General features: G+C 42.0%; 1 protein-coding gene across 1 annotated transcript in view; it reads right to left on the bottom strand.

The window, feature by feature from the left end:
* Positions 1–2,009: 2,009 nt before the first annotated feature.
* Sntb1 (syntrophin beta 1) overlaps positions 2,010–26,815 on the bottom strand; it is a 213,664-nt gene continuing 188,858 nt past the window's right edge. Inside the window, exons 4-7 of the mRNA XM_005354602.3 lie at positions 19,713–19,852; positions 6,459–6,655; positions 4,131–4,321; positions 2,010–2,888 (exon numbers count right to left, since the gene is read on the bottom strand). Coding sequence (XP_005354659.1) covers positions 2,796–2,888; positions 4,131–4,321; positions 6,459–6,655; positions 19,713–19,852 — 621 coding nt within the window. The 3' untranslated portion in view covers positions 2,010–2,795. The remainder of the gene's footprint in view (positions 2,889–4,130; positions 4,322–6,458; positions 6,656–19,712; positions 19,853–26,815) is intronic.

Raw genomic sequence — 26,815 nt, 5'->3', positions numbered from 1 at the left:
TTCATGAGGCTATAAACACAGGCAGATTTTAAAAAAATCAATTCAGGATACCACCCCAAAAATCACTTCCACACCCCATTGATGCCATTCATTAAATACCTCTGTCTGGGTAGTTCATAATCATAATAGTTGTATAGTTTGGTTTCTATTATTTAGCTCATATTATGAAAAATGACATCTCTATCCCCCGGCCTTCTTGAAAAGCCAATAGGAAGAGTAGCATGCACATGTTACCAGACCACTGAATTTACCCTCCTGGCAACTGAGCAAGAATCCGTTAAGTAACATTGTTCATCTGCACTGGTTTTCATTTAGGTACAAGCATTATCAGTTCTATAATTCACAGAACAAAGAACAAAGCAAACTGGAAAAAAAAATTCTCCCAAATAACTAATTTGATTCATTGACCAAGACACAAGACAGACTTAGCTGGTGTCCTACACATCAACACCTAAGACAAGAGAAAAAAAAAACACTGTGTAGCCATTATTTAAAGATGATGGTTAAAATACAAGCTAAAAAATAATAATTAATATGTGAATTGACTCATCATAGCCACTCTGATATAATATACTTTAATTAGGAGAAAAAAGTCATCCATATACACAATTCTCTTAGTAAAGTTTTCTATTTCTTGCTAATAACACATTTTAATTTGCTTCAGAAAATGCATTGATCTTATTCAAATATATTTTTTCCTAAAATATAAATATTTAAATTAAAATTTTAAAAATGGCAAAGACCGCTTTTGTTGACTCTTACCCAGATATTCTAAAACTTAAGCAATAAAGGAACAATGTCTGTAATTATGGCCGTTTTAATTTGTCTATAAATATATAATAGAATCTTTGCAACTTGAGTAATTAACTCAAACTTCATGTAGTACCGAGCACCTTAGATTACATATTGTTGAACGAAACTATTGACATTAATATATGTCTCATGTTATTTACAATACATAAGTATAGTTCTCTTGTATAACAACATTCCAGTGATTTTTGAAAATATATAGCGTGAAACTGTGCAATATAATTTACGAATGCATCAACGCTTTCCCACAGTGTTGAAGCTGGCCTTCACTCCTCAACATTGTAAGATTAGAAACCAACCAAAAGACTGTGTGCTGTGGTGGTATTTCCCAAAGCATTGTCTTCACAGAGGCCCCATTACAAAGAAGTACAAGGCATGGAACTCCCACCCCCACCTTGAAGGTTGTGATCAATGAAGACCATGATTTTTGAGGAAGCTGGCAACCCCAACAAGGGCCTCAAATGTCTTAAGTTGCTACTTAGCCAATATCTTTTGTAGCCAAGCTCCGAAATGACCTCCCCAGCGAGAACACTGCTCCGTGTCCCTTGGTGATGGTGTTGTGATATGAGATGTGCTTTGGGGAATGATGGTTTAAAATACTCAATAAAGACGCAAATCTGAGGCTCTAACCACAGGCCTTTAGGCAGTTTCACTTTGCATAGGCATGTGCTGAACTATGACCCTCCCAACACATAGGCAGAACACAGAGCTTGTGATACTGTAAAGCTAACGGGGAAAAAAAGAACTAAAAATTCATAAATTCTATGGCTGATTTTTGGGGCATGTAAAAAGTAACTCCCAAGTCAAATGGGTGTGGTTTTTAGTGAATTAATCTTCGTTAAAAATGAAAGGTTTAAAAAAAAAGCATTAAGTCTTAGTAGGCTAGATATTGCCTCAAAATATGCTTGTAGAAAAATATTAGGTCATTTTATTATTCCCCTGGAATTCCAAAATGAATGTAGGTGCTATCTGTAGATTTGATTATTCTTCTGGTTCTGTGTGTCTGAAACAGCATCATCAAGACTGAGAGACAGTCTCCCTTACTTTGAAATACACATATGAGCACAGGCAGAAACAAGGGCCATTGAAAGGTGCATCCACTGAAAACTGGCAAATGCAGACAGTTAAACATATCAACTATGTGACCATCAGTTGTGTATGTGTGTGCATGCGTGTGTGTAATGGCAATCTTTTTTAAAAAAAAAATTGCCCAGAATTTGATTTCTGTTAATAAGTGTACCAATTGTGGCTATGAGGCAGCATTCACGGTGTAAGTGTAGTCTCAGAATTCATCATCAGAAAAGCTTCGCAGCAGCAACAGCCCGCTTTGGCTCAGATCCTGCCAGCTTAGAGCTCAGGTCTGTATCCAATGTTTTACTTCATTTCTGCTCAGCCTATGCTAATAAGAACACTTTGGAATCACTCTATGCCAACTGAGAGAGAACTCATTAAGAAAATTAAGTAACAGATGCTTCATTCTTAAATAAAACGTGGGTTTCTTTTTACTTTTCCTCTTCTTTTTCTCTTTTCTTGCCTACCAATGAAAGTCAGCTCAACTTGAATCAGAAAATAAATCACAAAGAGGCGAAGGATCAGTGTTGCCGGGGGGATAGAAGAGTAGGTGAAACCATCCATTTCTCATCTGCTCGGCCCTGGCTTACCTGGGTGAACCAGTTGCCTCGAAACTGGTGTGATTAAGATCTGCATATGCTGTTGGAATGGCCGTGTCCTTAGTTGTCATTATTCAGAAGATGTGCTGTGTATATTCGTTTGCCCTCACCCCCTTGACCTTGTTCTGCTCTAAGAAGTTCTATTCTGACGTCCCTGGTGGGGTTTTCTTTCGGGTGTCCCTTGTAGTTCCTGGAACTGACAGAGGAGCCTGGGATGTCACATGGGACTCCTGAGCCCTGATGGCTGGCTGTGCGTGCGCCATGTGCTGCACTGCCTGATGTCGCATTCCTGTGGCACTGCAGTCGCCCCTCTGTTCAGGCCACCAAGCCCAGTCTTGTAATCTTGGCAGACAGAAAGGAATGGATGATGAAAACGATCGGCTTGGGGCATGAGTGAAGGTCCAGTTGCTGAAACGGGAAAAGAAGAGAGCATGAGAGATTTTCAATTAATGCTTGATGTAGCGTAGTGATTTTCACGTCAAGCCAATCTATACACACTTCTGACTTGGGAGTGTTAAATAGAGCGATTCTGCCCTCAAATCTGTGTTCTCAATGAGTTAAGGGAATGACTCTCCAAACTTGTTCCTTACATCTCCCATATCTTTTTTTTTTCCCTAAACAAGTTCTGACAAATTTACCTATAACAATTTTGTAACTATCGATGAGCCCCTTCTTCACTGTCTAAACCATTTATTTTCAGCTCCACAACAGTGATGTTTATGCCGACTTGTGTATAGCATCCAGCAGATTTCAACTTTCACATCTCAGGTTGTTTGGTTCTTGATTCTGACAGGTTGTTGTTTTTTTTTTAATGTCTAATCTTGGCCAATTCACTTAAAATTTTTCTTGGCTCTACTAATATTACAAGGTAATTAGAGTATTGAATCAGATCCCGCATGTGAAGCGGCCTTGTGAATACGGAGCTCATGCTTAGCATCCCTGCCTCTGCCACCCTCCACTCTGGAGCCATTGTGGGCATGTCCATCACGTTCCTTTGATGGTGATGTCTCAAGTGTGTGCAGTGTGGTTCCTGCACGACCCAGAACATGCCTGTAGGAGTGTGTGCACAGGTGTGAGGTGTGTGACTGTTACCTTAACCGGGAATTGGTTATCTAAGATGAATATTGCTTTATAGTAGCTCCCAACTTTTGGTCCTTGCCTGTCCCTCCCCCGACTCAGATAATGTCTAATGTCTATTCCCTGACTACCTTTAGCCTTTGGACCCTGGCAGTGCCTGTTTTACATAGCTGCCCTCCTCCCCATCACCTGACCCAAGGCCAAGGTTATATCAGCTGCTCCGTGCATCTTTAAAATAAATTGTACATAGGTTAGAGCACCCGAGGATTCTTTTGATAAGAATTTAATGCTAACCTTATAACGCATTCTTCCTCTCACCTCAAATATTTATGCCAATTTCTAATGAAAAATGAAACCAAAGGAAAGAGCTTGAGATAATTGGACCTGTTTGACACCACTGAATCCGGTCCTGCTTTCTCCAGGATCAGCTACAGCAGGGGACTGCAGCCACCATCATGGGCTGTCAGCTGGATGGGTAGCAGCAGAGAGGCAGCCTAGCATTTCCGAGTCCTTACAGGTGTGTTGCATAATAAGGCAAATGAGGTCACGTGGTCACAAGAAAGCCACACTTACAATCTCCCCTTCTTTGCCTCCGAAGTCTAAATAGAGCATCCTGATTCCGTCATCCGAAGACATTTTGAGCTTCTCATAAGGGGACTGTATGATTGTCTTGGGAAAGGCACCCTCCTGAGGCTCAGTAGAAATAGAAAATCCATTGTCATAATGTATGGTCAGGCGGCATTCCTGGTTTCTGTAGGTACAGGCTGGGGCAGGGTGGGGGGAGACATGGTGGAAATCAATCCATCAATCCATTTACTCAGATGCTTAATTATTTTAGTTTCTTCAACCCAGTGTCCACCCACAAATTTCTTATTAAAGCGAGAAAGAAAGGAACAAGGTTCCTACACTTCTTGGATTGACTTTGATGTTGTAATTTAGCCATTGTCCAGAACTGAGATTCAGTGCCTGTTTTCTGGGCCCCGGACCTTATCTGGCCTTCTGACATGTATTTCAACAGGAAGGGTATACCAGACCTCCTATGACCAGGGAGGAGAACCTGGCCTTTCAGCCAGAAAGAGCAGGTATTTTAACAAAGTAAGCTACCTCTGCATCACCATCATTAACACCAGCACCTTATCATCTGCGTGGATGTGTACACACACACTCACACACACGCACAAGTGCATGCAAACACAGTCCTGTTTGCTATGGCAAACACTCTTATTTTACTACCGTATTATGTTGCCAAAGTTCTCACATGCAGCCATCCTAAGAGGTCATAAGTGAGCAGTTTAAAAATAATCTACCTTTTACAAAATTTTACAAAAAAACCTTTTACAAAAGGGCAGGTCCTTTAATTTCCCCTAAGATTTTGGGTCCAGAAAATACGGCTGCAGACCAGTCTGTGATGTGGCGCCTTCCATGAGGAATGCTTCTCTCTCCCACTTCCCCGTGAGATGTCCAGAAGCTTTCAGAGGCAGGGGCATGAGGGACAAAAGTATAAATCTTTTAAGAAGACCAAGTGCCGGCTTTTTCCAGAAGGCAGAAGTGTTGCCTTGTAAGCCTATTACCAGGACAGGGAGGGGGAGTCGCTTGCACCTCCCACCCCTTATAAGCTCTTATTGCAGAAGGGCTACAAATGTATCCTTTAAATCTTCATCATAGATCTCTGGAAAAGCTTGTCAATGATCAGACTGGGTTTAGTTTACCTCATAAAACACCGTCAACAGACCTCTGTAGGTCAATTGGTTCGGGCCTTGATCCATACCTAACTGAATTTTTAAGGAAACCAGGACATTTTCTTTGCTGGGGTGGAGCTGAGAGCAGCGCCGGCACATGGAGGTGTCATTAATTGAGAAACCACTCTGTGTCACCAACAGCTCTGCTCCGCTTTCTAAATATACCGAATACAATTTCACCACGGACTTCAGAGGCTGAAATGTTTCACTAAGATTAGAGGGCTTTAAAAAACTAAAGCTCAGAGAGGAGACTGTCAGCACCTGCGATGTTTAGCTTTGAAAGTTCAAGTCCTTTCTCCTCTGTTTCATCTTCCTTTCCCCATAGCCTGGCACTCAGTGTAGAGAGGGCTTTGGGGCAGCACCTTGACAATGAGTTTCTCAGCCTTTCTCTCTCATGAAGAGTGACACGTGATGACATCTTGATAGGGGATACCTTCAACTTTGGGGGAAAAAATAGAATCTCGGTTGGCCACAAAATTAGGTGCCCGTTCAAATGGAGCTCTGGTGAGTACATGTGCCTTTCTGTGGCTTCCTCTAAGTATTTTTATTTTGTGCTATGAGCTCATCTTTTACAAGGTTCTTCTCTGATAGCTCGGAGTGCTCTGCCCTCTGCTACCAGCAAGGGACAACAAAGGCCAGGGTCACCAAGGTAGCAATGGCTTCCCGTCCTGAGTCCTCCCTCTTGCCCATTTTCATGTCTCACACTTCCAGCACATGGAATTAAGCTCGAAGCATGGTTTTATTCATGCTTTCCGCACGTATGAGCTTTAAAGCTACGTGATTAGTTATTCTGACCTAGCTGTGATGCTAGCACTGAGATTCGGTTTCTGTTCTTCATAACCAATAACCCTACTAAGTTTATACCCCCAAATTTCCTTTCTTCTGGAAGTCATCTAAGGGATCATAGGTAGGAGGATGGGAAGTGATCCTCCAAGTTACCTGCTTCTCCTTAATAAAGATGAGACGGGACATATAAGAAAAGCCTCTAGTTATATCTTAGGAGGGCGAGCAGTGCCTAATTGAAAAGAATTTAACTCTCAATTTTAAGCATTATCAAAGACCAGTAATAGAAACAGCTGTGAGGCCAGAGCAGGAGCAGATTTGTTTTTCCCGCATTTGTCTCTCAGTGGGACATTGGTAGCTCACAGGCAGCCGTACTCACCAGTGGTGATTTCGGTAACGAGTTCGGCTGAATTGTGGCACCCCTGCACTATGCTCCTCGTCCAGTGGGAGAGGTCCCTGCCGATCTCTGCCCTGAAGAGATGTGTCTCAATTCCTTGCTTGGTGCCAGTTCGTGTTGCAAAGGACAGATCCATGGCAGCCTGGGGTGAGCCTTTCCCTGGGCCTGAATGGATGAGCCTAGAGAGGAAGGTGTCAGGGAGAGAGGGAGAGAAGAAGAGAGATTAGTATTAAAATGCACTTTTTAGAAATATCCACCCGGCACATCACCTAGGAAAAGTCCCAAACTGACGCACTGCTCTCGTTGTGATCTCAAGTCAAAAATGTGACTCTTCAGTGGTTTTCAGTGCTCTTCAGTGGTTTCCTCCCACCTTCTCCTCTTCAGTGGCAGAGTGGAGATGATAAAGAATGATAAGTCACCCAAGAACCATGCATTTGATAAACTATGCAGAAGATTCAAATAATATAATATGATTCATACACATCTAACTATGCTTAGTAAATAAATAGATAAATGGGTTGGAATAAAAACATTGGAATTCTGTTTAACATTCTCTCCAGCCCAATTCCAACCCCACGCATGTGCACGTTCATGCCTGGTCACAAGAGAGGAAAATGAATCTATCATGCTAAATGGGCATGAGACTCAGTTTGTCCCACCATCCCTGGAAGGATACGGCTGTACTGAACACACCTCTGGGTATGTACGCTGTTCTGCAGACAGGCCCTACAGACAAGCAAGCAAACAGGGACCCCACTGAAAAGACAGCAGTCTGTTTATCTGTTCGAACTGGAGAAAGAACTAGAGATGTCAGAGGAACCGGCAGAGGATTGCCCTTTAGTGGGTATTTACGGGCAGCTTCAGAAGTGTTGTTTCTCAACCACACGAGATTTTCACGCTGACTTGAGAGCCTCCCCTCGGCATAAGATGCGACCTCTATAGTAAATAATTGCCCGGAAGGCCAGACTTAAAACATAAGGGATCAAAGTGTGCCCAGCATCACCACTGGCTCCTTCTTTGCACGGGTCCCCTGGAAACACGCTCTCTCCTGCTTGACATTTCAGCCTCCTCTTCAGAGTGCCGCTCACATCAATCATGCGCAGGGCAGGGCAGTGAGTGTAATTTCATTTCTCTCCAGGGTATTGGGATTTTCTCCCTTATCTCTTAATATGAAAAGCGACGCTTTGCTATTTGCTAGGAAAATGCCAGGTGCCTAGCCACCTATTGGGTGGGTGAGAGTTACTTTCTTAGACATAGAATGTGTTGCCTGGAGGGTTAAAATATGTGTAATGAAACCTGAAAAGTTTATTTTCCCCACTATGCATAAGTAGTAGAGAATAAAAGCATCAGTGGAGGAACGTGTATTATATCCAGTGGAATTCCCAGTAAGAAGTCTGTGTAACTCGGAGGCACTTTTATTCATTTATAAAGCTAGGGATTGGCGGGAGGAAGGGTTTGCCCAGCCACTTTGAGGGAAGAGGTTATTGGGAAGTCTGATGACCACATTCTAGTTAAGGAGCGAATCTCACTGAAGATACGTAAGTAGCCCATAATATGCATAAGGGGAAGTGGCTGTGCATGTGGGTGGATGAGGAGAATTGACATTACAGGCTGAGTCCAGTTTGTTCTGGCAGGAGGAGGCCATTTTGGAGTGAGAAGTGAGCAAATGTGGCTATGCTGTGGCTGAGCACTCAACTCAAGGGACACTAAAGAAAAGAGCAAACATTGTTCTAAATTCAGGTACAGGTAGGTCTTGAATAGATTGTGGTAAAAATTCATCAGAAAAAAATGCATTTTAATACGTAGGTAGATATAGCCATCTATAAGAAGCAAGAAAATACATTATGTTTTAGTAGCTCAAGATGGTGTGTTTGCGTGTGTGTGTGTGTGTGTGTGTGTGTGTGTGTGTTCAGGTGTGTATGCAGATCAGGGGACAACCTCAGCAATGTTTTGAGGCAGGCTCTCTCACTTCCTGGGAACTCACTATGCAAGCTAGAATGGCTGGCTAATAATCCCAGGACTTCTCTATGTCCACCCTGTGCAAGCTCTGGAATTACATGTTTGTGCCACCGCACCTGACTTGTCAAGGTGTTTTCTTATCCAAAGTTGTTTAAGTTTCAGTTGCTTTAAGAAATATATTCGTCTATTCTCTCTTAAAAATCTTAATATCCGGATTCGTTGAGCACAAATGCCAGGCTGCCAGTTGAATTGAACAGGGGACATTGGTTTGGGAGTCATAAAATCCTGTAATCAAACCCCACTGATTTTATATTCCACATATTTTAAAGTTTTTAAAGAATCATTACATCATAAAGTAGCATCTTGAAAATTAAAATAACACAATTAATAGATGGTTACTTGCTCAGAAACCGGCATGCGGCTCATACTCAACCAACATTTTTATTCCTTACACATAGAGGTTTAATTCCTGCCTCATAGGACTAGGGTTAGACACAATAAAAATTTTAGAAGCATTTAGTTCAGAGTCTCGTTGGGCTAAGTAAAGGGCTTCCCAACAGGTTCTTTCTTTGTAGACCATTCTTAGTAACATGGCTAGATTGGGGAGACTGAATGTCAAGTAGAAATGAGAGTGGACATTAAGTCATCATTTGAGCACTGAAAGGGTGGGGCTAATACCTTCCCGCCTGAGGTTCTTCCCATCCTGGCAGGAGCAGCATTTTTTTACTCCTCCCAAGAATCTTCCCAAAGATCCCTTTTCCTGTTTTTGCAGTCTCAGGGGAATTCAGAAATAGCTACTATTTATCTTTCAATTATTTTACATTTTAGGTTATTTGTGTATCCTTAAAAATATAACCATCTGTCTCTTGTCTGTAACAGGAATTAAACTCTAGCCACCCAGGAAATGCTTTGTCCTAAAAAGGTAACTCTTCTACCCAGCAAGGAAAACACACTGGCACCCTGAGACACAGGCTTTCAGTTGTCACTTAAGCTTCCTCTGAAACTGAGCAATCCAAGGATGATTTTTGTTCCTTGTTTATAAAACGAAGATCTGGTCCCAGGGTTGGGGAAGCAAAACCACAACCTCCGGCAGTGTTTTACATTTTTATTATGCACACGAGTGGATAATCAAACAGCAACAGAAACCGCACAGGACGATACCACGCTGTGAGGGGAGAGGCAACAGATTGAAGCCCTAGGTAGAAGAGGCAGAGTGGAGAGAGTCAGTGACTCGGCTTTAACCTCCAGCTCGGCTGCTTACTGGCAGGCTGCTTTCTTAAACTCTCTTCAGCTCAGTTCCGTTAACTCCTGAGGAAGGATAAGAATCTTCCTACCTCACCTCAGGAGTAAATAAGGTGGCGTGTGAATGCTACATGTAGCCTTGGTCAGCACGGAATATATCTGCGCTGGCCACTACTGTGTCAACTTGATACAAGCTAGAGTCATTTGAAAGGAGGAAATCTCAAGAGGATGCTTCCATAAGATCCAACTGTAAGGTGTTTTCTTGATTAGTGATTGATGGGGGAGGTCCCATTCCATTCTGGGTGGTGCCATCCCTGGGCTGGTGGTCCTGGGTTCTTTAAGAAAGCAGACTGAGCAAGCCAGGAAGCATCCCTTCATAGCTCTGCATCATCTCCTTTATTCAGGTTCCTGTCCTGACTTCCTAACATGATGCACAGTGATGTGGAAGTGCATGGTTAATAAACCCTTTCCTCCCCAAATTTCTTCAGTCAGAGTGTTTCATCACAGTAACAGTTAATCCTAACCGGAACACCATCATTATCGTTACAACGTAAGTCAGAGCAGGGTAGGAGTGTTTGTGTGGTTACTCCCTGCTGTATCCTTAGCACCTAGTACAATTCCTGGGCAAGAGAAGACCTCAGGAAATATTACTAAGCGACTGAAAGAAGAGCCTGGTGACCAAGAGGACACCCACATAAAGAGTTGTGGCTAACAACAGCATCTGTACACAAACCTCCCCTATCCTCAGCCCCTTTACACTCAAGCCAGAAATGGCAAATGGCCAACTAAGAACTTGGCTTTGTGCTCACTTAATAGTGAACGTGGGCCTAGAGTGAATGAGGATGAATGAGTTCCTGAGGATGCCTGATAGCTACTTCTGTTTTTTCCTTTAAGTCTATCTTTAGCCACTGATGTTTTTTAGTAGTAACTTGCTGGCTTAGAGAATTAAAGTTCCTGCTTTGGATGGCAAAGGAAAAGTTCGTTATTTTTTCAGGAAAGTGAGACTCATTTAAGATACTCCACTTATTGACATGGATCACATACATGCATGTGTTTGTGTGTGTGTGCGCATACACACACACACACACACACAATGGGTTCCTAGGTGAAACTTTAAAAACACCTTCAAATTACATCATATAACCTGGTACTAGTGCAATTAATTGGTCATCCATCAGTAAAATGATTGCTGTGTAAGCAGGAGGATCTGAGATGGTGTTCCCAGGACCCCTGTAAAAGTTAAGTGTTGCTTGGCATGTCTATGGTCCCACGACTGGAGAGGAGGAGACAGGAGAATCCCTGGGCCTTGGTGGCTAGTCACCGTAGGTACGCTCCTAGAGTTGGGCTCAGTCAGAGATCCTGACTCACAAAATAAAGTGCATGCAATTAAGGAGACACTGGATGTCCACTTTCATCTTTCACAAATAGATACTCACATATTCATGTGCACCTGTATGCACATGTGCGTGTGCACATGCGTGCACACCCCCCCCACACACACATACACACTACTTCTCATGCCCAAAGTGTAGCTTACATGAAGCTTAGACTAGATGCATGGTAAGACCCAACTTTTTATTCCAGATTTAGGGGAGCTTGCTTTAGGAGACTGTTCTTGTAGGAGATCATGGCAAGTGTGTCTCTCTCAGCCAATGAGAGACATACTAGGCTACATATTTATTTCAGAGTCCTCAGACATGGCTCCTAGCCTGACTTCTTTTTGAGAAAAACAAATAAACAAGCAATCAAAAAAAAAAACCTGTCTCATAAGGGATAGTTATATACTAATTTAATTCCAGATAGGTGTTAGAGAATGTTGCATAAAATGTTCCATGTACAAATATTATTATTAATATCCTTAATTAAGGCAACAACAGTTGCAGCACACAGATTCAGCCAAATTAGGGAAATTACATATTAGGTAACTGGGTTGCTAAGCAATATTACATACTCATTTTACTTAATTGCTGTAATTAGCATCTCCCAACAGATGCTACCAGGCAAACCAAGGAGAGAGGGGGGAGGAAAAGGGGAAATAGGAAGGGGAAGGGAAGAGGGTGGAAGAAAGATAGAGGGAGGAGGGGGAAAGAGGGAGAAGGAAATGAAAGAAAGAAAAAGCCACTGGTTAGATCTTTTAAAATTTCTGTTGACCCTAAGAACTTTGATCCATTGCTCACCCCAATGGGGCCCATCAGTTCATAGACATCTCAGAAACAGAGCAAGGACACAATCATTGACAAGGGTCAAATTGGGGGTGGAGAGGGATGACCCAGGACCTCCCCACTCCCAGGAAGAGATGATTGATTCATTGCTACATTTTCATTATCTAAATTTCATTCGTCAGAATATAGTGGGGACAGTCACTCAAGACTCTCTCTCTTCTAGAGAGTTTGCGGTAATGAGAGATTGTGACTAGCCACAGAGATGCACCTAACCCAGGAGCATGAACGGGGTGACAGCTCAGAGCCCATTGGTGACGATTTCCCAGTATTAGCTGAGTGGAGATGAGAGGGTGCCCTCCACGCGTTTTCTCATTTGCCCGTGACCTTTCACAGCCAGCTCTCAGAGGCAGTATGAAGAGAGAGAAAGCAAGGCTCACTAATGAAAGCTTGCACCAATGCCTTTGCTTCTACAGCACCTCCTTGAACCTGGTATTTCCGAATTCACCACATAAGGAGTCTATGTGTGGTCAACTAGATGCCTAGGATCCCATATTTACAGTTCAGAAATTGTTCTATAAGCCAGTTCTGTAAGCCTACAGGGTCCATACTCTTTCTATCCTCCTAGAATGGGGAGGGTCCAAATTCCACCAGCTAGAGAGAGAACAGGAAACTAAAATGCAAAAGCAAAGTGACTTCAGGTCATCCGCGGGTTTCTTTTCTTCATAGTATGCTGCTCACCACAGCGAAACAAGGCTTGTGACCTAATGGATCATCTCATTTCAAAATAGGTCAAAGGCCAGGTGGTGGTGGCGCACACCTTTAATCCCAGCACTCAGGAAGCAGAAGCAGGTGGATCGCTGTGAGTTCGAGGCCAGCCTGGTCTACAAGAGCTAGTTCCAGGACAGGAACCCAAAACTATGGAGAAACCCTGTCTCAAAAAATCAAAAAAAAAAAAAAATAGGTCAAAGCCTTAGGAGGCTGTCCTCTAAAGGGAGCTGTCATTTGATCATCTAACACTGTTAGAACTGTGCTTTTTAAGACATTCTGCATAATTTCTGTTCATCTCTTCATATGGCCTTGTACCATCTATGTTTCAATGAGTTCAACATGTGCCCCAGTGCACAGAACCCACATACCAAAGAGTTCTTCGAGAACATCTCCATGTAAGTCAATGCCAATCAAACTGAAATCTGTTCTCCTGGAACTGAACCACGTATGATCACCTGACCAACAGTTCTTACAATGTCTGGCTTTCTCTCTCCCACAATTTCTTTTTTCAAAAATTCTGCTACTTTGCCATATCTTCATAGTTTTGGTTTCTGACCATGCATGACTCCAGAGGAAGTCCTCCATTGGCTACCTACCTGTAGTATTATGGCATGTGGCATTTAGAGCTAGCTAGCCTTGTGATATGAATCTTCTACTTTTTCCCAGTACTTCCTGCTCTCTACAGACCAGCCAACAATTATTCTTAATCCTGGTCTTCATATCTTAATGATATTAAGACACCAGGTGTCTCCAACACAATCAAATGTTTCCTTTAGGATGATGTGGGTCAAGCTACTTATCAGCCATTCACACTTTCATTTGAGTGATATTTTCAGATCCTCACAATTGCAAGGGTTGTTTACTGCGTGCTCATTGGCATGTCTCATTCTTATGCTTTATATTTACATATATAATCTCCATTAGTCTTAGCAATAAGCGTGGGAAGCAGAAGATACCACCATTTTATAACACAGATGAAGAAACTTGGATGTTGAGGTACGATGATATTTCCCCCAAGAACATGTAAGCAAGGCCCCCAGATTCATGCAACTCCTTTTGTCTAATGCCGAATTCAGCTAGCACTTTCAAGGCTGGGTTCACAGGTTGGAGACTAAACTTAGCTAAATAGTGAGTTTCCAGTCTGTCCTGAAGAACTCATAGTTTAGTAGACAGGAGGGCAGGAACCAGACACCAAAGAGAGTGCTAACTCCAGATGGAGTGGTGGTGGGAGAAAGCACACCTCACACTTGACAATTTGACTGGATACAAGCTACAGCCTAGAGCCTTTAATCCTTCCATGCCACCCTAGGGCAGGCCCATGGAATAGCAGCATTCCTGAAGAGTGATCATGCCTTCCAGGCTAAGCATGAACACCATAATCTACTTCTAATTTACCGTTTAACAAATGCAATTGGTCACATTCCCAGGGGCAAGAGTTTCTAAACTTTTGATGGTTAGCCGGAGGCTACAACTACTTTTAGCAGTGGAAACCAGGTTCACTCCTAAGGCAGCAACACCTACCCAGCATGCAAGGCAGCAATGTTCCGTGTTCCTGGCTCCCAGGTGGCATGAAAACAGAAGTGTGAGCTCATCATTTCCTCCTCTGCCTGCCCTACACCCTTCTGTCAGGCCCACAGGTCAGCAAGCAGAGCTCATAGCGGCGTCACTCTCTTTGCAAACTTTGTGTTTCCGAAGTGGCTTCCATCAAGCCACTGGGACTGGGTGAGCAAAATGTCTTCATTAAATCTTCCCTAGAACACCAGAAAAACTGTGACCTTAATCCTCACTCTCTGTAGACTCACGTGATTTACCAATTACAACAACAATCATAAAAATCCTTCTAGTGCCTGTGGATTAGTGGACCTTTAAAAGATATTCATCAATCTCAAACAAACTTTAGCTAAGCAAAATATACTTTCTCAGGGAGTCATAAAAAGTAGAGAGGCGAGAATAACTAAAATTACAGCATGATCACAAAAGTCCTGAGTGTGTTGTTGTAAATTAGAGACACCTTGTAAATTCCCCAAGCCCAGAGAAGCCACAGAAGCTTGTCAGTAGGAGGGGTGGCTGATTGTAAACTCTGCATGGCGATAGATATCAAGAACATGCTGTGGACCCTTCTGGTATCACTACTATTAAAAGCAATCAAGTTTTCATATCTATCTGCCTCTCTCCTCTCTCTCTCTCTCTCTCTCTCTCTCTCTCTCTCTCTCTCTCTCTCTCATCTATGTATCTATCTATGTATCTATCTATGTATCTATCTATGTATCTATCATCTATCTATCTATCTATCTATCTATCTATCTATCTATCTATCTATCTATCTATCTTTCCGTTGAGGCTTTGTGGGTAAGATGTACATATAACCTGTCTGTGTTAGGGCTACCTCCCCTACATATCACATTATCAATACACAAATGTCACAAAAATCCAAAATATATTTCCCATAACAAACCCCCAACTTGTGTGTTGTATTGACTGACTACTATATTAACTATATTGCAACTTTCCTACCGTGCTAGACATTATTAACCACCTTTCTTTTTGTCAGACAAGGAAGTGAGATCAGAGAGAAGTAACCAGCTCACAATCACACAGACTTTAAACAGGGCTTGACTATGACACCCTGAGTCTAAGCCCAGGTCTGTCAAACCATTTACCTCTTTGCCAGCAAATATAACTGGTTCATGAAAGTATTTTGAAAGACACTTTTCGTTTTCATCGTTCATTTATTTTCAGTTAGCATTCAAGACAGCGGGCTCCTCTGAGCCCTTGTGTGCGCATGCTCGAGAACACTCACGCTGCTCCTCTATCCCAGTCTCTCCCCCACCCTGAATGCTCCTGTTTTCTTCCCAAATGATCAAATCTAAACTCTGCATATAAGAAGATAAAGAATATTTTTTACTTTGTGTTTGCTTAATTTTTACACCTTTGATAATTAGCTTTTAAAAGATGTCTTGGGTGGTGCTATGGTGACCGGCTACCTGCAAAGCTTAGTTGGTCACAAGTTTGCAGTGTTTTTAAAAAGGTAGCAATATCAGGGTTCCCTGACCTAGAAATTCTTAATAAATACAATTAAAAAAAAAAGGTAGCAATATACTTGTGGACACCAAGTAAAGAAAGGGTTAAAAATCGTGTTTGAGCACTTACTACGTGTCAATCCTACTTTAAGAAATTCGCATTGCTGTAACAAGCACCGCAGCCAATCAGGTGGGTGTAGACAGAGCTTCTCATATTAACAGACAAATGATGTAAGGCAAAAAGAGAAGGCATTTGCTTAGAAGGACGAAGCTGGCATTTGGAGCCATGTTGTAAACTTCTAGAATCTGTGGCCTGGAAGGAATGCCGGTGTGATGAGAGGGTAGACAACAGTGCCCGGAGCACTGAGAAAGATCGCCAACACCAACAGAAACTGGCTACATACCACCCACAATCACATGTTCCCTTCGCGCTGGGGCCCACGGCACTGCTTTCTCTCCTTAGGAGACGAGATCGAGCGACAGGAAGTGCAGGATTAAGTTGTCCTGACAGTTCCTAATTCAGGATACGTCGTGACCAGTTGTCACATGTTCCCGTTATCATGCCTACCCGCAAGATGGACTGTATGATCTCAAACTGTAAGCTAGAATAAACCATTCTTATCTGATATTTGGTCACAAGAAAAAAGAAGCATCTGATGCAGGAGGTAAGTGAAGATCTACTTGATGGATAAGAAGTTAGCCAAGCAGTCTGCATTTTCAAGCTGGGGTAGTGTCTACCAGGAAGGACCCCGTTTCCCCACCACTCACAGAAATGATTCTCCTGAGAACTTGAAAGCCTCAGCCCAACTCCCCCCTGACCTCCGAGTCCCCCTTTACCTCTAAGAGTCTGTTTTGTGTGCAATTAGAGAACAGCCCCAGTTACAGCTGGAGGGAACCCTGACTTCCATGGTTCATTTGAAAGTCCTGCATGGATTTGCATAGAGACACCATCTCCCGAGTCAACCGGGAAGGGAATGGCCTTTGTTTTCATCGTTTGGTTTATGAAAGTCTTCACATGGAGTTTCCAGAGAGAAGCTGAACAGGGTAAATGACCCACAGCGGCTGGTAGCCAAGGCGAAAGTCTATTAAAAACCTATTTCTCCAAAGCACATTGCCCCATGGGCTTTAGAGAAAAGACAACCCACCGAGTGCATTTACCAAATGAGGGCTCTGCGAGACAGGAGGGTTGGTTAGCCTGGAGAAAGGCACTGTTCTGGAAGGAGAGAGGCTAAGATGGAAATTCTCGGCTCTTACATTTCCAGACTACCACTCAGGAGCACGGAGTGAGAATGAGTGGCTGAATCACCTTAGCATTCGGAACTTCCCAACTGCCAGATGGAGTTCAGAGTGATACCCATAGCCCTGACTCTATCCCCACATATGGGTGGGCCTTGTATACATATAGAATGAATTCCATTTTGCACCTCAGTGGTTAGCCTGTGTTAGCTGGGAGGATGTCGGTGAGCTGAGGAAGCACATCCTGCCACTGGATCTTCTTTAAGGTTAGTGGTAGACGCCAATATTTTAATATTGTGTCTATTCTAACCAATTACATTTATATATGTGAAGGATTTTTCCATTTCCATTCTCACACCAGATAAAGGTTTATGGCTTTAGATTTCTTTGTGTGGTTTGTTCACAATCCAGGCCTGGCATCCGTGTCACCTGTGAACGTGCACCACATCTTCTCGGCATCCCTGCCCTGGAAGCTTCTCATACACCACACTCAGTTTCGGAGCCTCCACCTCTCTCTCTGAAGATGCTGACTTTAAGCAGCATCTATAATCTGTCTGTTGCCTTGGCAATGGCCCTGACCTTGGAGCTGCTGTGCCTGCTTATGCAGCCAGCATTGAGACCCCCCAAAGATGATAGCTATCCAATGGTAGCTTTAACTTCTAGAGAATTCTCCACACTTTTTCATAGTGACTGCCTCACTCGGCAAGCCCAGAAATAATAAGCAAAGGCTCCTTATGCCCCACATTAAAAATAACATTTTTAAGATTTTCATACTTTTTAATAATAGCCATCTAAAAGATGTGAGGGAATGTGTATCTGTGATTTGCATTTCTCCAAGGATTAGTGATGTTGAGCTGTTTTTATACAAACATGTTGTTTATTTGTGTACTTCTGAGAAACGTCTCTTTGGGTCTATAGCCCATTTTCTAATCAAGGTGTGTGTGTGTGTGTGTGTGTGTGTGTGTGTGAGATGTTGTTGAGATGTAGGACCTCCTTGTATGTTCTAAATTCTGACTATCACCCTTTTGTCAGATATGTAGTTTTCAAATCTTTCCCCACATCCTGTAGGCTGCCTTTTTATTTTGTCATTTCCTTTGCCATTCAGAAGCTCTTTAGTTTATTATAACCCTGTTTATCTATTTTTGCTTTTTGTTGTTTGTGCTTTTTGTGTCATATCCAAAAACTATAGCTAAGTCCATGTCAAAAAGGTTTTCTTCTAGGGGTTTCTTGATTTTAGATTTTACTTTTAAATATGCTCCTAATCTATTTTGAGTTGATTTTTCTATGTGGTTTGAGATAAGGGACCAATTTCAATCTTTTGCATATGGATATCCATTTTTTCCCAGAAACATTTATTAAAGTGATCTTTCTTTCCCCATATGTCTTCTCTTATTGGTATCCTTGTCAAAGATCAAATGGGTGGATCTATTTTTCCATTGTCTTCCATAAGTATGCATACTATTGTGTCAGTATCATTTGCTTTCAGGTACCACTAGCTTAATTATGTACTTGAATTCAACAAATATAAGGTCTCCAAATGCCCCTCTATAAGGAAAATGTAATGTCATGTGTAGTGATATTTCATTTGTATCTTAATAAATAAAGCTTGCCTGAAGGTCAGTACAAAGCAGTCACCCTAGTCAGCCATACCGGCCAGGCAGTGGTGGCACACACCTTTAATTTCAGCAGCCACACTAGTTAGCCACAGAGGCCGGGCGGTGTTGATGCATGCCTCTAATCCAGCACTAGAGAGGAATATAAGGCGGGATGAGACAGGGACTTGTACTCTTTCAGTCTGAAGATTTCAAAGAGGTAAGAGCTCTCTAGTAGCCGGTTTGGCTGCTTTTGCTTTTCTGATTATCAGGTTGAACTCCAATGTCTGTCTCTGGGTTTTTATTCTTCGTGCTACAGTGATGTGATGTGATATGGGGTGTGTGTGCGTGTGTTTGCATGTGTGTGTGTATACACATAACTGAATGTTAATTCTTCTTTTAAAAAATTCAGCTAAGTAGAATAAGTCAGAATAGGGACAGATACTCTATGATTCAACTTACGTGGAGACTCTAAAATGTCAAATTCATAGAATTTCATGATTATTACCAAGAACTGAAGAGAGGAAGAAACTGGTAGGTGTTGGCCAAAGAGCACAAAGTTTCCCTCATGCAAAATAAAGAGGTCAGGGGTTTCTTTCGAGGTGGTAAATATGCACTATGGTACCGATTGCAATGATGGTTTTAAGAATGTGAGTATCCCTCTGCATTCCCCCAGTTGCATACCTTACATACACAGCTTCTTGTGTGTCAATCACAGACTGGTAAGTCAGGCTAAGAAAAGCTGTAAAGCATGTGGGTAGCTAGTATACAGCAAAGATGCCTAAGAACAGGATGAGCTCCTGCTACTTCCACGGCAACATTACACACACAACAAGGAACTTGAGGGAAACTCGAACAAATAAAACCGGCATTGGCACGGGCTCTTTGCTGTGTTGTCAAGTAAAGACTCTTGCTTGATGAGTACATTTGGACCCCAGGACTGGAAAGACATACATCTAGTTTATTTCCTAGGGGATAGGATGGGTATCCAGGAAAAATTTCAGTCTGGGACGTCACACAAATAATTTGGTGCCTTAAGGACAGATGGTAGTCTACTGTCTCTACACTGCTTTGTTTAATAACAGTAACTTACCTGGCTAAATAGATACCAATATTCTTAAGGCAATTCCAGCCCTGGCCATACCATTAGGCAACACTAGAATGTGTTTTGCTTTCTCCAATTAGAATCAATGATTCTAATTGATTAAGACACTATCAAACTCGCAACACATCACCCAAACCCATGGTCAAGGCTACCTGGTAGCAAGAAGTGGATATGAATGCACCGGGTTGAACCAGGCTTCCTTCCTTCGCGGCATGCTGTCGTAGATTAAAAGATCTTTCTCAGTCAGAACAACGAGGGCCGGTTTCCACTGTTTCTCACTCTCTCCTGGCACCTGAAATAGAAAGCAGAGAACTGTGCAACAGCTGGAGGACGAGGATGAGTGGGAGAAGAGACGTCAGCCACCCTTCAATCAGAGAACCAAGCAAAACACGTGTCTTTTGGTTCAATCTTCAACAGTTGAGATGGAAGGAAATAACTATAGCACATCCTAGTGATTCCTGTTCACTGAAAATATCTGGTCCTAGGGCCCTGGCATGTGCTATCTGTGCAGCTAAGGAGGCACACAGCTGTTGCCATCTGCCATCAGGTCTCACCTGTCAATCAGAGCTGAATCTCTATGTCACAGTGGGAAGCAAAGGCTTGGGGGGGATCCGCACATGCACACTCATCTTACTCTCTGGTACAGCACATTGATTATGAAAGCTTTTGGATAAACATCCAAAGGCCTGAAAAGGATCCTGCATGTGTCTTACTCATTTGGGTGTGAGACCCATAGTCTCTTAAGTGTTGCTCTTGGATTGCTCCTCTGGTTTAGGCATCACTTCAAAATCTCTCTTCTCCCATTGACTATTAGTGACACTCAGTGAAGAACACTTACTTAACTCAAGGACCAGTATGACCGACCAGGAACAGGACAGAAAGCACCAATTGGATAATTGGACCAAATGCATTTTTGCATCCCTTCCATTGCTGAGACTTGATGAGATCACTATTCCTTTTGGCCCAGTGTTGATTTCCCTGAACTCCCTAAATGTTCTTCTGTCCATGGAAGTGCTCTCTGTCAAATGTGAGTTTGAGGACCTGGATTAAGCTTGTGGAGAATGTAGAATCCCAGCGCCCCCTCTACCAGATGTGTATTTATTGGGATGTCCAGATGATGTTTATGTCATAGAAGCACTGCCCCAGCTTAGGTAAAAGATTTTCTTTCTTCTTTTTTCCCTCAAAGATTGTCTTTGATAGTGGTAAGTTTCTCAGTGCAAACAGTCATCTCGTAAACCAATCAAGATCTACTAAGAACTCAAAGGAACCTTGCATGAGCTAAATTCATATTACAGCTCATTCCCCCATGCATTCTTTTAAAGTATTTATTTATTATACCCATATGCTATTTAGCAAGCTTGTAGAGGTTAGAGGACAGTTTGCAGGAGTTAGTTCTCTCCTTCTGCCATGTGGGTTGGGGAGATGAAATTTAGATTGTTGGGCTTAGAGAAGAACATCTTCACCTGCTCAATGACCTTGTCTCTCTGTCCCTTTCTTTCTAATCATATATATCATATTATATAATTTACAATATATTCTTTTTTTCTTGAGACAGGTTCTCACCTAGGCTGGGTCCTCCTGCCCCAGCATCTGAAGAGCTGAGATGATAGGCTGAGATGATGCCTGGCTTCATTGTCATATTAAGTGCCAGAGTCGAAATCCGCACAGAGTGGGAGGCACATACATGTGGCTCCTTTTCACACCAGAACCATAGTCAGTGCATGACCAAGTATAGGAAATGTACAACTAGGGGCTGGGGTTAATTTTCACTGGGACTTGGTGATAAATTTGGAAGCATTTAGAAGATATACCTCTGAGCATGTCTATCATAGCCTTTCCAGGGAAGTTTAACTGAGGAAGGAAGACCCCGTTGGAATGGGGACAGCACCATTCCGTGGGCTGTAGCTCAAGACGGAATGAAAAAGACATATGAAGTGGATTGCCCACCAGTATTCATCTCTCTCTCCTTCCTGCCTGTGGGCACACTGTGACCAGATGCTCTAAGCTCCGGTTGCCATGCCTTCCCCAACACAATGGATTGTGAGCCAACACGCAACCAATCCTTTGGTTGCTTTTTTTGGCTGTTTTGATCCAACAATAAGAAAAGTCACTAACATGCCACACAAGCACATAGAGACATTCTTCATAATCTTGTTTTAAATATCTATATTCCCCAGAACCAAATGTCTGTCAATAGGTGAATATATAATCATGTGCTATATATGTATATAATGGGAAAAAAGAGGTAAAACAAAATCAAAGAATGAACTATTCATGTACACCATAACATAGATGAATTCAAATAATTTTGCAGAGTAAAATGAGCCATATCTAAACTATAAATGGTGTATAATTCAATTTACGTAAGATCTAGAAAATGTAAAGTAATCCATAGTACAGTCATTTCTTGAGGGAGGAAAAGAATTAGGTACTGTTGTTTGGAAAAAGCAGCCTCCAAAAGGGTAATACATTACAATAAACTTTTTATTTTCATAAGACATACACACAGAAGGATTATCCATCAAGAATGGAATTTGAAGTACTTTTGTTTCGTTAGTTTATAATAAACCACGAAGAAGCCTTGCTAATGTAATTTATTAAATATTATAATAAAACATTTTAAAGAAACACAGCATCTCTCAAGATTGCTGAGAGGAGGGTGCTGAATAAAGACGCAGGTTTTACCATTTAAACAAGGTCATAAGATCATCTCTGGGACCCATGGCACGCTGTTCCCAGACAGCCTAGGGAAGAGCAGAGACAGGGAATCCATCATAAGAAAGAGGCTGGAACCCACTGCATTCAGCGGCCTTTCTTCCCTCAGCACACTGGCCAACAGTTGATTTCTTATGAACCATCTTATTGACCAAGTGTGTGAAGGTCAGACGCTAATGTACACTCACAGAGACCTTTGGTGACTCTATTAAAAGTAATGTTGTGCCTTCTGGGATTTCATAATGAAGCCAGCCTCAGGGCAGAGCACATAGCCTTTGAGAGAGACGTGTAACTTGGTTTTAAATCTCCTCTCATTGAGTAGCATTACAAGAAGAGGAGGTGGGATCCTCAGCGGAGTCGCTATACAGGGCCCTGCCAACCAGTGAACTTGCCCTCCCCACAGCTCGCTCATCTGCATGCCACTAATGACACAGCACATTCCACTGGATTTCAACTTGTCCTCTCATGAAATAAAAAAAAAAAATCCTATTTGTCTTATTCCATATCTATCTGTGAGTTCCGGATAAACAGTGAAATAGACCTGATACCGCAGACCTGTTTGCCTGGGACGGACTTGTTATAAGTTTGCCTGAGACTGAGGGTTGTTCACTAGCTGCCTTTTCCTGCCGCTTAAAAATAGAATGACAGCCTTACTGAGCGCTTCTTATATACGGGGAGAAAGGATATCCCCGTTCTTTCTGCACGTTTGTCTACCTTAGTGTAATTAACTTCCCTTCAGGTACAGAGGTAGCAGCAATCTGATTATTCCAACCTAGGAAGAATATTCAAATCTCCTTTAGCAACAGGCATAGTTACACTCACCTGTAGCCCTAGTCTGTGATCCGTAATGAGTCTTAGTTTCTGTCTCACTAGCCAGCTCCCAAATAATAATATACAGATGTATTTATTATGGGAGCTTGGCCTATAGTTTAGGCTTATCCCACTAGATCTTATAACTTAAATTATATTAATTTACATGTTGCCACATGGCTTTTTACCTTTCTTTCATTCTGTATATCTGACTCCCTCCATGTCCTGTTGGTGTGTGATGCATGCTTAGATTTATATCCTCTTTCCTTTCTCTCTACCTGGAAGTCCTGCCTATACATCCTGCCTAGCTATTGGCCATTTAGCTCTTTATTAAACTAACCACAGTAATATATCTCCACACAGTGTACAAATATCCCACATTTCCTCCTTTTTGTCTAAATAAAAAAGGAAAGGTTTCAACTTTAACACAGTAAAGTTATATACAAAAAGGGCAATTACCAAACAATAAATACATTCACAATGTCTGGTCTGTCTTTGACAAATTTAAAGAAAATATTACATTATCTTTCCTATCTTAGTGAGTCCAAAGTTTTGTACCTAATTACTTTTTATCCTAACATATATTATCAACCCAAAACAATTTTTTTTCCGACCTCAAAGCATTCTCCTAGATAAACAACCTAAGTTTTCATGTCTCTCAACCATGTATATTTTACCCCTCTTTTGTGAGGTTCTTTTCTGAATTTGTAACAAGGAAAACTGTAAACTATAACCATCTAGTCTTCAATCTCAACGGAGACCAGAGAAGGATATACCAATCACCTGAGTCAACAAGAAATGCCGAGCAACTGACTTCTGAAACTATAAAAATGACAGACATTTGTCTGCCTAGACAGTCACTCAAGGTTCCTTTGTAACATTAAGGCATCTATATTCAACCTGCAGGCCTAGAATATCTGACAAACTTTTCTGTGAAGTCTTGGCTGGATAGTCTATGCATGGCTGGAAGTGCTTTGTAAATTCAGGTCCATCTGAGTTTGGCTGGACCATCTCAGTTAGGAGCTTTGAAGTTGTCTTAGATGTGGAATTTTGAGGAAACTGTAACAGAGGCATTCTGAGAGGCTGCATCACCTGGGCTACTTGTCTCCATTGGTGTCTGGTCTTTTTTTTTCTGAAAACACATAAATTTTTGAAGGTAGCATATATATCTATATTAACACAAGTACAAAATGTGCAGTGTGTATAAGTCACCTAAAGAAGAATTTTTTTTTGTCCTATGTTTTGGCAGGTAAAGTCATCTGTCAACTTTATACGTCCATTTGCACTGTATAATCAACCTCTTTCCATGCCATCTGAAAAGATGTCATGTAATAATAAGTTATGAGAACTGTGTAGCCAACAAGGTTTGCCATGTCTCATCCAGTCTCAGAGTTGTTACCATGTCAAGCTTATACATCACCTCTCTTGTCAGCTTTCTTGGCTTTTTCCTTTCATTTGCAGTCAAGATCCTCAGGAGCTCTCCTCTGGATTAAATCTGATTTTAACTAATTTTGAAGAGATCCATACCTTTCCTGTGGAAACAAAGGCTTATAACCTCTCCCCGCAATGCATCATATTCTCTGACTTCCATTTTGAAGTTAAGACTTTCTTAAAGTATAAAGGTTGGTGTAATTTAGCAGTTTCCATAATCCAATGTCTCTCAGCAGCTATTGCTTTTGTACATTATCATTTAAAAAATTCAAAGTCAACAAAGCACCATACAGAATCAAGACATCCTGTGTATTTCCCATCCTTCTGTGGTTTACTCTTTTTATATTACTTTCTTTAAAGACTTTATTTTATTATTTTTAAGCTAGTGGTTTTTTTCTCTGACTGTCTATACCCATTTTATTTTTTTTCTCTTTAGCCTCTAAGCACATTTTTAAACACTCTATCTGTTCAGAGGTTTTCTTGGACTGGACCTGAGTGTACAAAGCATTTGCAGCCATGCATTTGCAGCGTTCTCTGGCCACGTGAGCCAAATCTTAAACCGCTGCGATGCTGCTGCGGGGCTCTGGAGGCTAGCTCTGCCCCCTTCAGATCCCTGAGGGTCTAGCCTCATGTCAGCAGTGCAAACATCCCACAACAGTGGTCACCACCCTTCCATCAAGCCTCTGCAATGGCAAAGCCAGAGTGCGCGTGCTCGACTGATCCTAGCTTGGCCATTGCCTCCCTTTGCAGATTAGTATCCCGGAGTGCATAGCCGATGAGCAAGACATACTACCATTTAGGCCAAATTTCACAAGGAGCCCTGACAAATCTATGTCCCATCGTATGCATGCACCCTAGGAAAGCTATGAATGAGGCCTGACACAAAACAGCAAGCTTTAAGACATGGTGAGATTTTTTTTTTGACAATTATCTTGTTCTCAAGCTGAATTTCATACAGAAAATGCTTGTTAAAATGTTGGACCTGCTGATAAACATCTATCGAAATTTGGCTCCTTGTTCAGGGTTGTTGATAAATGTATCCTTCATATGGATCTAGGTCAAAAACAACAAAGAGAATGGACAGATCATCATATTATCCTAAATCTTATTCCAAACCTCTATATAGGCATTCTGAGAGAAGTCCTGGTGGTTTTCTAGGACTCCAAAATGGCTTCTGCTGTGTATCCATTTTGCTGTCCACACTTTGGATATTTGTGTACACTCAACCTCACTGATTTCACCACTAGAAGCTTGGTCCTTCCAGAGAAGCCTCCATGGCCCTCAAATCCTCTCCATCTCCCAGATCCAGCTTTCTACATCTCTACCTGCCTATCATGGCAAGCTTTGTCCCTCCTTACTTGGGACCAACCTTAAAAAAACCACCTCAGCAGTCATCCTGTTTAAAGTCAAATATGTGTTTGTCACCCACTGTGAATGCCCAAGACCATCCTGGGCTTTTCCGCAGGATGTGGCCACTTCCTTGGGATACACTTAGACATCGGCTGCTTGCAATGAAGACCTGTGGTGTGTAGGAAGAGACTTTCCTTCTGAAACTTAACAACGGCTCACTCTTTCAAACACATAAATACTCCCTTTGAATCTTGTTTGCTCATTGACTCTGCTTGTTCTTGTCCCGGGAAAGTCCAAAGATAAATTTTAAAACTGTGCTCTGCCGGAGTTTTACACTATTACTGAACTAAGGTGGGGGATTTCTTGCAATCTATTACATCTTCACATCTTCTAAAAACAGTAGTAAGTTAGAAGGGCAGCTGAGAGAGGAAGCCTTAGAGAGAACTTAGTACATTCGTTGGCTTGAGTCGTGTAAAGCTGGAGGCTTAAGGGTTTGCAACAGAACGAGAATTCTCTTTATCAAAGAAGGGTAGGAGGTGGGGGGACTTAATAGCCATGACTAGCACAGCAATGGGTTAAATCGTATTTCCCAACTATGACCTTAGTTGAAGACAGGGCCTGTATAGATAGACTACTTCATCAAGTTAGGATAAGTTGGATTCTTTATTAGTTACAATGCTGTTACAAAATATTTGGCAAGAATCAAATTCGGGAAGGAATGGTTTCTCAGCTTGCAGTTAGAGGAGGCACAGTCCATCACAATGAGGAAGTCATGGCAGCAGGAGCATAAAGCAGCCATGAGTCATGTTACATCCTCAGTCAGGAATCAGAGAGCAGTGAAGGAACTGGAACTCAACTCTCTTCCGTGTTTATATTCTGTCCTAGACCTCAGCCCATTCACGCTCTGTGTGGGTTTCTCCAACTCAATGAACTCAATCTAGAAAATCCC

Source organism: Microtus ochrogaster, chromosome 15 (assembly GCF_000317375.1).
Source record: "Microtus ochrogaster isolate Prairie Vole_2 chromosome 15, MicOch1.0, whole genome shotgun sequence".
In the NCBI taxonomy this organism is placed as follows: domain Eukaryota; kingdom Metazoa; phylum Chordata; class Mammalia; order Rodentia; family Cricetidae; genus Microtus; species Microtus ochrogaster.
The sequence above is the reverse complement of the archived record's forward strand: the minus strand, read 5'-3'. Positions and strand labels throughout refer to the sequence as shown.